Source organism: Linepithema humile, chromosome 4 (genome assembly GCF_040581485.1).
Source record: "Linepithema humile isolate Giens D197 chromosome 4, Lhum_UNIL_v1.0, whole genome shotgun sequence".
NCBI classification, from domain to species: domain Eukaryota; kingdom Metazoa; phylum Arthropoda; class Insecta; order Hymenoptera; family Formicidae; genus Linepithema; species Linepithema humile.
In genome coordinates, this window is record NC_090131.1 from 25342942 (window position 1) to 25353354 (window position 10413).

The 10413-nt window shown below is 32.9% G+C and overlaps 2 protein-coding genes across 3 annotated transcripts; one reads left to right on the forward strand and one right to left on the reverse strand.

The window, feature by feature from the left end:
* The first annotated feature begins 933 nt into the window (after positions 1-933).
* Positions 934-4748, forward strand: LOC105672448 (vesicular integral-membrane protein VIP36). Of its 2 annotated transcripts, none has more exons than XM_012367382.2 (8): positions 934-1090; positions 1179-1306; positions 1946-2061; positions 2180-2377; positions 2616-2778; positions 3035-3201; positions 3387-3444; positions 3508-4748. In XM_012367382.2, the coding sequence occupies exons 2-8, from the start codon at positions 1192-1194 to the stop codon at positions 3657-3659; spliced, it is 969 nt and encodes a 322-aa protein (XP_012222805.1). In that variant the 5' UTR covers positions 934-1090; positions 1179-1191; the 3' UTR covers positions 3660-4748. The 2 variants fall into 2 exon arrangements, with proteins under 2 accessions (XP_012222805.1, XP_012222806.1); XM_012367383.2 differs by having other exon boundaries at positions 947-1106.
* A 147-nt stretch (positions 4749-4895) lies between these two features.
* On the reverse strand, positions 4896-9943 carry wfs1 (wolframin ER transmembrane glycoprotein wfs1). The gene is made up of 6 exons (XM_012367357.2): positions 9801-9943; positions 9156-9260; positions 8803-9019; positions 8483-8703; positions 7200-8404; positions 4896-7113 (listed from the first exon to the last, which is right to left on the reverse strand). Exons 1-6 carry the CDS (start codon positions 9859-9861, stop codon positions 6319-6321), a joined length of 2604 nt encoding a protein of 867 aa, XP_012222780.2. The 5' UTR covers positions 9862-9943; the 3' UTR covers positions 4896-6318.
* Positions 9944-10413: the final 470 nt, after the last annotated feature.

Below are 10413 nucleotides of genomic sequence, written 5' to 3' on the forward strand. Positions count from 1 at the left end.
ATCGCGCCCTTTAGGGTATATCCATAAGCAAATGCGTAAAGAAATGAACCAATCCACTTCTTTATGCATACGCTTATTCACTATGCAAGTTCGCTAAATATACCTTTACTGTCACCATTGCGATAACGTGCAAAAATAAGAAAGATCATTTCTTTTTTGCACTGATATTAAATATGAAATTGTAATATACTTACCGCTATTCAAATCTCAGACAAAATATAATTAATACTTACCTAACAATGATAGTGCACGAATTGTACTTCCACTGCATTTCGGAAAGCAAATGACTTGACATATGCGATTTCAATCCACTTTTAGCACAAAAAATTAGATCATCAATATCAAAATCACAATATTGATTGATATCAAGCGATTATTCATAATGTTTGTTACAATATTTTACGAAACACTCGTGAAAATTTTTCGCGTGCGAATTCACTTTTGATAACACTGTTCGTAAGACCGTTAAAGAGTACGAAGCAATTTGAATACAATTGCATTCGTCGCAAACATTGCTCTTGGTAGTCGTTATATCGATGACTGTATGTATATTAGCAACATTAGTCAATTTGGCGTAGGAAGATAAAAATTATAAAGATTATAAAAAAAGTTTTTGATTAATATTAGAAATTGGAGTTGAAATACCCAATTATTACGGTAAGTGTAACGCAACTAACTACAGAACATACCTGGGAATGATTGTGCATTTACTTCATTCTCAATATGCATATTTCGACGAAAAAATGAAATATACAAATTAGATTTCGACGCATGAATTTGGACTGCCGATGTCGTGACAGCACTATTAACACATAATAACGATTACGCGTGATATTTATATCACGACAAACACTTCACGAGACACTTGCGATAATTTTTCGCGCACGATATTCACTTCTAGATAACATTGTTCGCGAGACAGCAAAAGTAGCAAGAGAGTTGAATGTAATTGCGATTCGTCGAAACATTGGTCTCAACAGCAGTTACTTATATCGATGGCTATATAGTGGTAACGTTGGTCAGCTTGGTGCAACCATAGTGCGCGAATAGCAACGAATAGTCTTTGTCCTATTCTTACCGGAGTGGTTAGGTTTGTAATTCGGATTGTGCGTTGTAATTGTCTGTATATTTATAATTTATATTAAAGTGAAACAAGCACGTGAAACGTTTTCTTTCAGCAAAAAGAGAAACATGATTGCAATTTCGTGGCTGCTTTTGATCGTCGGCGTTTTGGAATCTTTCGCCGTAGAATGGAATACAAAGGATTATATGAAACGAGAACATTCTCTGATTAGGCCGTATCAAGGTTTGTCAATTTTAATTATCTTTCTTCGTACTCGTTGAAATTTCGTTCTCGCATATGAAATGCTCTTTTATTGCGCGTCGCCAAAAATATTTATTTATTATTAAACTGCAACTGTGAATCGCTTTACTCGCTATAGATTTGAGGTTACAAAGCAAGGAATTAATGCAGATTATGAAAAAAAATTCATACTTACAATGTAATAAGGAACAAGACAACGTTGGCAATTATACGTGAAAACAATATTCGCGATTTCTTGTACGTCGCAAAATTAGGTGAATGTAAATATAGGTGAAAAAGGTATAACCTAAAAGATGTGTGTGCCAACTATTTTTAATTATATATTGAGAAATTTCCAAGCTACAATAGTAGGAAGACTCTCTCTATTTAAAAATTTGTTATGTAAATAAACGTATAAAATATTATATAATCTGTATAAATATTAATAAAAACTAATGTTTAATAGCAAGTTAATTATTAGTGCAAACTTTTGCTGTTTTTTATATTTTAATTATAAAATAGCAGTGTTAATAACAGTTATTAATGTATAATTGTAAAATCTATTTTTTTTAATTTATTTTAATTATAATAACTATGTGTACTTTATTCTGTTCAAATTTAATTATATTTAATACACAACAGGTTCAGGTATGACAATACCTTATTGGGATTTCATGGGAAGTACAATGGTAACTAATAATTATATCAGGTTAACACCTGATTTACAAAGTAAACAAGGTGCCTTATGGAATTCTATAGTAAGTAATTTGCTTATATTTATGCGAATTTTAAATTACAATGTTAATTTTAAATTGCAAAAAAGATAAAAATAATATGTATATATTATTTATTAATTAAGATTTTATTTGGTTATAGCCATGCCATGTGCGGAATTGGGAATTGCAAATTCAGTTTAAAGTGCATGGAAAAGGATCAGAGTTATTTGGAGATGGTTTTGCTATTTGGTATGCCAAAGATAGAATGCAAGCAGGTCCAGTGTTTGGAAGTCAAAACTATTTCCAGGGATTAGCAGTAATACTTGACACATATAGCAATCATAATGGCGCACATAATGTATGTTAAATATAATTTTATAGAAATATGCAGATATTCCTAAAGTTCTAATTATAATTTTTATGATAGATAAATTTAAAAAAAATCTTTAATATGTTGAGTACTTAATATATATATATATATATATATATATATATATATATATATATATAAATTCATATATTATAATATCCTAACGTTCTTATATTTATTTATCAATTCTTTGTAATCTTTTTCATACGTAATGTATTTGTTACAGCATAAACATCCTTATGTCTCAGCAATGATTAACAATGGAACTTTGCATTACGATCATGATCGTGATGGTACTCATACGCAGCTCGCAGGGTGTGAAGTTAAATTTAGAAATTTAGAACATGATACACATATTGCTATCAGATATGAAAGAGATGTTTTAACAGGTATGTAAAATCAGATATAACTAAAATATATTACATCTCTTATACTAAGCATGCATCATGTGTTCAAGTATAGCAGGCTTATTTATTTCTTGTATTTTGTTCTGTCATATTGTATTAACTTGTGCTTTTTATTTATTGCGTCATCTTTATAATTAGTTTCTTGGTTGTGCAAATATATACACGTACTGAACGACTGGAATCATAAAAAACATAATGTAAATGCGTTTTTTACAATATTTTTTTTACCATACCACAGTTTCCACGGATCTTGCCAACAAAGCAGCATGGACGCAATGCTTGCAAGTGAACGAAGTTAAACTTCCAACAGGATATTATATTGGAATTTCTGCAACCACGGGTGATTTGTCTGACAATCATGATATATTATCAATCCGATTGTACGAGTTAGACTTGCCAGATGATGTAAGCATTAATTTACTCTTTTTTTTATTTTTTATTTTTTTAAAATCATATTTTGTCATACATTTTTTTAATATAAAAATGTATGACAATGTATATATTCAATAGATATTTCATTAGTCATAAAGGTATAAACTACTTAATGACAATGATTAACGAATTAACAGTATTTAAATTAATTTTTGCAGCCTAAAGAAGACAGATCTCAAATAGTGCCATCAGCATCATTCTATGATGCACCAAGAGGTATGTAGTCAAATAAAATGTTGTTAAATGTGTAATTTTTATTCTAATATCCGTTTATTCCAGAACGCGTGGAGGATCAAAAAAAATCTGGCATGAGTGGCATATTGCTTTTCCTAGTCATGCTGATACTTGCACTCGCAATAATAGCGTGTGTTGTCATTGGTATTATATTTTATCAGAAACATCAAGAAAATAGCAGAAAACGTTTTTACTAAGTCAGTTTTTAGTACATATGTTCTGAGCGTTGTAACTTACCGATTTCTCCTTTACTTATGATCTTTCGTACGTAAGATATAAGACATAATGTGTTCATAAGACTGTTCTTTTTTTGTTTCTCCAAAAATTAGCATAAATTAACATTTTTTTTAGAACGAAAGGTTTCAGGATAAAGGAGAGATATATGTATATACATTGTATTGTGTATACGTTGTATATACACTATCAAAGCATGTATGCATATAAATTTAACCAATGCCTTGATTAAATTTATATGTTTTGTATTTGATTTTATTATATCCAGTATATATTAAAAATACATATTTACAGTTTTGTCATCAAAATTCTTATTTCTTGAAATGCCACGAGGAAAATTTTGGAATAAGTTTTTATATACTTGATTATAAAACAAATACATAGGTGAGATAACGTAACTTAAATGTATCATTACACGCATGTGTAATATATTGTTAATTGGATCTTATAAAGGTCTTGGAAAAATGTGTGTATTATATACTTTAATTTCAGGCCAAGCATTCAAGATCTTTGTGATGATGATATTTTTTTTCCAGAATTTTTGTATAGGTAGCTCAGTATAATATTAAATTAATTATAACAAGTCCAATAATTTTTAATATTTAAGAATATATCACAATAATACATCACAAACGAAAGGAATATTTGTGTAAAGAAATAATATATGTATGTATCATATTTAATTCTTATTTGTGTAGACTATCTTACTTTGAGTGATTATTTTCATAATGAAAAGATACCAGTGAAAAAGACTATTAACATAAATTTTATATCTGTACATAAAGAAAACTATCAACTATGAAACTCCCATGTTGCGTAAAGTTTGTGTTGGAGACTGTTCTCAAGAGTGTATATGAGTCTGCAGTTTTAAACAAACTATTGCCCATACAAATTACGCAATATTAAAATAACATCACATAAGAATATATGCAATATGGGAAATTCTACTTCAATATAAAGTCATTGCATGATATAATTCTGTATCGTAATTCTTTTATATGGAAATTGAAAAGGGAACCAAACCGTTTAATAAACAAATGTCTTGTTATCGACATGATGTTGTCATTCAAAACAATAATGTATCATGCTCTGTTGCCAAAATAAAAATATCTATAATTCTAAATAAATAAGTCTGGTTTTCCATAGGAGGTATGAGGTATTAGAATTTATTACTTCTAATAAATATTAGAATAAGATCATATTTTGAATTTTCTACTATATTTCTTACTATATTGTTTATGACAAAAATATACTTTTGCACATCAAAATGCAAGAATTTGTAATGTTTTAACATATTTAATCGGTTTGTGTTTGCTTTTAGGAAGCAGATAGATTATTTCATTATTAACAATAAAATCATTCAAACAGAAAACACCAAGGCACATCTATATCTGTCTCATTTCTTTGCTATTGCACTTGTCTTGGTTCCTATTGCCTTTGTGTGGTACGACAAAATTTTTTAGTTGTATAGACAGATATACTTCGTAAAGCTAAACACTTAACATTCATGTACAATGAGTTGTTGTTCGTTATTGTATATACGTTTTCAATATTCCTTAAAATCTACATTATTCAGGTAACTAAATTTTAAAATATTTAGTATATTAGAATAAAATGTTTATCAAGTAGAGGTTTAAATCGGTTAATACATGATGTTCTCTATAAATATTATAATTTTCTTTCAATAATAATAAACCGAATAATCTAAAATTATTTGCATTATATTGCATCGGTTGCATACTGCCTTTGCTTGCCATATAAACTAACGAAAACTTTATTATAAAGATGTGTGTATATATAAACCTAGTAAAAAAATGCAGTTTTTATTACATACAGTATTAAAACAAGATCTTATCTTCCTCGAATCATTCCTCGAAAATACAAAGAAATATAAAAATATCAAGCTTCTCTTTTCTTTTATTGGCAGTAATGCTTACGAAAATATATCAATCTTAAAATATATCTTAATACTCTGAAGCGGATTATGGTTTCTTCATGAAAGCCTAGTATAATAACTAATGTATATTGCCTGAGGCATCGGTAACATCGAAACACTGGCACTAATTCTCTACTTTCTTATCACACATGTGTGCATGTTTATATACTTGTGTGTTCATGTGAAGAATTGCTGTTTTTTCATATATTTTATATGATTTGTTGTTGTGTATAATATAACAGTTTTTTCTTTCAATTCTTTTTAGATTATACTGTACATAGCATATCATCAGACATAGTGCGATATTATTAATATATTTACACATATATGTAAAATAATAATCTGTTATCGTTATAACAGATTATATACTCTAAATATCTGTTGTGAGATAAAACGATGCATCGTATTACATCGACGTCCAAACATAAATCTTTCAATAATCGTTACGATGCTTTTAGAACAAATATATTGTACCGTAAATGTATTGTACCAGAAAATTAAATTTTCTTGGTACATTCTTATAAATTAATTCTGCTTTCCATAAAACGACCATTAAAAACGATATTCCATCTTTAATATCAATTGTTAAACAATCTAAGATATTAACTAATTATATCGAATTAGTACCATTATGTTAAGTCAAAGAAGCTAGAAAGATTGAAAAGATTCAGTCACATGGAACATGATCACTTGAACATCACAATCGGATTTAACAAAAAGTTTAGTACAGTCTTTACGCTGAGACAAAGATCCCTGATGATAGAGCTTATACTAATACGATACCTATAACGTTTGTAAGACGTTTTCAGGTCAACGGAGTTGCACGCGAGACATCCTGTTTCTTCCAGCTCAACGTGTGGCTCGGCGCCACCGAGAAGGAATTCTTTCTCCAAGCCGTTGTTCAGAAGCGTACCGGAAAACCAAATTTTGTCGCCTGGATATATGTTCAGACTAAAATTAGTGAACGAATGGTCCGCCACGAGATGTATCTCCGTTGTACTTCCCCATATACCGTTTTTCATCTTAACGGTGATCTCAAACTCATATTGATCCCAAGCCGGAAAGTGACATTTACTTCTCCTCTTTTGTACACTTGCAATATGCTTGCAGTTCTTTCTACGTACATCATCTCTAGAATTACAGCTTTCCTCGTACGGTTCTCCGTACAAGCAAGTCAGTATCGTTTTAATATTGTCAGGCAGCTTATTTAATACAGCTGCAATATTGTTTTTTACTGATTTTAATTTAATATTTGTCACGTAGCCTTCCCACGAAATTGGTACCCCTTCCAGCTGAGCACACTGCACCTGCACTTGCGCTTTCGACGACAATTCCTCCCACGCAGGTTGATGACAGTAATTTTGATACTGATCCCATGTTAAAGTAGACGCAATTTCATACGATGCCACGTCGGATTCCTGTTTATACTCCATTATCATCGGCCACGATAAGAATGTCGCAGCGCCAACGCCAAAGACAATCTATAAAAATTATTTTTAGAATAATATGCATATATAAATAAATGATGATACTTAACACAAAAAAAAAAAAATATATATATACGTACTTGAACAAGCGTAATGATCCAATTAAATCTTGATGCTCCAGTTTTCCTCAGATACCACGAGGCCAAAAACGGCATTCCTCCAAGTACAGTTGTAACAGTTATTCTCATCGCCATGTCATTTTCTGATAAATATTTAGTGATGGCCACGATCGGTAAAATGATCGAAGCTATACCGGCAATTGGAAGAAATAGAACCATACCAACCAGCGCGAGAGTGCCTCTGATCAAGCCGTACCACGTGGCACCTTGAGAACTGAAGATTGCTATCTGCCACCAACTCAGAGTAACGCAGTGGGGTATCAGAGTACGATACGTGCCGCGCCAACCGTCCCTCGCAGCCATTTTTGCGAAGACTGCTGGTATCAGGAAATAAAACACCGCGCGGAAGTTTAGACAGAACTCTATACCGTTGCCGACAACGTAAGACGCGAACGTCGGCACTCTTACGTCTAAGAATCTCCAGCCCTGCGCCACGACCATATCCATCTCGTACGGATACTTGGCGAGAACGTGCACGCCAAAGCTGAAGAGAGCCAGAAAGTCAGGAAACCGTGAGCCGTCCTTCCATACAAAATTGTAGAGCGTGATGAGAGTCAGCGTGACCGCTATTACGGTAAATTCAGATTGCGGCGTCCATTGGTGAGCGATCAGAGGATAAATCATCAAGTTTAGCAGCAACGCGAGAAAGAAGTGTCCGTACGGCTTCAGATTGTTGCGGCAGAATTGGTACTCCGCTTCTTCGGGATTCAAATTGCCACCGGAATAACTCAGAAACAGACCGGACCACACACGGAAGTTGTTAAACTCGCGTTTCCGCTGGAGCACTTGGAAAGTGGCCATCACCATGACAGCGAATGACAGATAATACAGAGCTATCGGTATGAAAAGTATTAGGCTTTCCGTACCGAATAAAGAATATAATAAAAGTAACAATAGAATGTGTAGATTTGATGTGAAGAGAATCTTTCTGATGGACGCGCCTCTGTGACCAAGCGTATCGATTAACCAACTGTAGAGACGTTTCAATGACGCAAACGGATGAATGAACGATCTTTGCAGCAGCGGTATCGTGTCCAGTGTCCGTTCAATAGGATCTATCATGCAAAGAGCGTGCGACACTATTGGAAGCATCCCGCGTGCGTAACTCGTAGCTGCGGAGACCAAAGCAGCTTCTGTAATTTTCTCACCTTGATGATCGGCCCAATCTACAATTGTATGACAAAACGCATGTAAGTACACAAAGAATACAATAAGATTTAAAAATTTCTAAGAAATTTTCCTACCATGAGCATCGTTTACTCGATCTTCATCCTTTATGGATGGAGAATCATCAGGAAGCCCGTTTTTGGGGAAGCAATCGTTATCGTCGTTATTTAGTTTTTTTTGCGAAGAATTGTTGCTAGAGTTTGAGTAGTCGAGGTTATTACTTGTCGACGGAGACGACAAACTCCTCACACGTCTTTGCAGTTGCTCTGTAGTGATAAAGTCCTCACCGTTTGATAAGCTGATGAAAAGGCAATTTCAATGTATTATATGATAGTATATGCATCAGAACTTTATTTACTTTTTCAATAATAAAATTTTCTATTCACTCATCCTTTACCTTGTAAACATCTCTCTCGCTGCTCTTCTAGCCAATTTCTCATCTTGTGTCATGTCCAGACAATTCTTCACATCATAATAGTTGTGTTCCGTTATGCCGCGACCTGTAGCTAAGCATTTCCTAAGAATGTCAGTTGCCTCCAAGTTTCCTTGTTCCGAGGCTTTCGTCAGCCAATAAACGCCCAATTTTGCATTTTCCTCTTTGTCAACCTCAAGCTCTTAAAATATATTTTATAAATTAGATAACTTTACAGTGTCACTCAGTGTTAATCAGATAACTTACAGATAATCAGATAAATTTACAGTGAGAATAAAGCAATGGACAATATTTTAGTAATTTATATTACAGCTTACCGCATCGTTCCTCCAATAATTGTTTAGCCAAAATCACTTGAGATTCTGGACAACCATCTTCTGCCATTCGAGAACGTAATCGTCTAAGAGAACCTTTTGGTCCATCTGTAAATAGAACTTACAATTAGCAAACTAATCATAATTCATTATCTAATCACATGAGACACGTTAATAATAAATTAACAGTTTCATACATTCCTACTATATAAGTGCATAAGAGACTGTGATTATCTTCAAAATCTTATTTAAATTTCTTTCACAATCTTGATAATATAATAATTATATATCATTACGTAATTAATTGACAATTAATGACATACTTTTATCAACTTGAATATTGCTAAGATAAAAAGAACATTTTAAATAAAATATTAATTGTTGATTTACTCAATTTTGCATCACATTGTGTAATAATACCATTTGGTGATAATAAATCAATTTTCATCAATTCTTGTTTAATAATTATTTGATTTATTTGTGTATTTGTGCAAAAGACATATTACACATGTCTTGTATGTCCCGCTCTTTTTATTGCAGGTCACGTGTGCTCGTCAGACATAAACAATTTTTGTGCCCTTGTTCAAGTAGCTTCCAGGCGTTCGTGTTCTCTCAAGGTTTTATCGAGATCAATTCGGAGATGATTACCGTGCAGCGTCCACTGTTTTCTGCCGGATCTACCGGACAGCGGCACAATACCAGCCATCATTCACGATTAGAACAGAAAACACTTTGCGATCGTCGCGAGATTCCGCGCACTCGAACCTCGCTGGCGACAAGTATTGCCTGTTGTCCTGCGGCCCAGATCGCCGAGTACGGAACGCAAAAATCACAACATTCGTCGTATGCTTCGCCGAGGACTCCTGTTGAATAACTAGTAAGCGCGGGTGCACAATATAATACGCGCGCGTGCGCGTCTCTAGCCACAAAATTAGGTTAGGTCAAATAGGTTAAGTTAGGTTAGGGTTAGGGTTGTAAAGTTGGGTACATAAACAAACGCCGGGCGCATCAGTGCTGCTCTAAAAATTGAATCGTTCGTTGAATATATTTTAGTTTTTCACAGTTGGAAGACTGAGATTTTAATTGCTTGTTCACACCGCAAAAATCCGTTAGTCGTCCGTTAGTCGTTAGAAATTTCTAATCTAGATTGATTGCTAAGGTATCATTTTGTAATAATTATTTATTCATAGTTCTTATATTGTTTGTCCTCTCAACTCTGCCATTTTTTCTTCCATATTTTTATTTTATCTTACAGATGCGT

Coding starts and splice junctions, on each gene's coding strand:
- wfs1 (XM_012367357.2), bottom strand. CDS start 9,861: ATGATGGCTGGTATTGTGCCGCTGTCCGGTAGATCCGGCAGAAAACAG. Junction 8,405..8,482: donor TCGAGTAAACGATGCTCATG/GTAGGAAAATTT, acceptor ATACAATTGTAG/ATTGGGCCGATCATCAAGGT. Junction 7,114..7,199: donor GGATCATTACGCTTGTTCAA/GTACGTATATAT, acceptor TAATTTTTATAG/ATTGTCTTTGGCGTTGGCGC.
- LOC105672448 (XM_012367382.2), top strand. CDS start 1,192: ATGATTGCAATTTCGTGGCTGCTTTTGATCGTCGGCGTTTTGGAATCT. Junction 1,307..1,945: donor TCTGATTAGGCCGTATCAAG/GTTTGTCAATTT, acceptor AATACACAACAG/GTTCAGGTATGACAATACCT. Junction 2,062..2,179: donor GTGCCTTATGGAATTCTATA/GTAAGTAATTTG, acceptor ATTTGGTTATAG/CCATGCCATGTGCGGAATTG.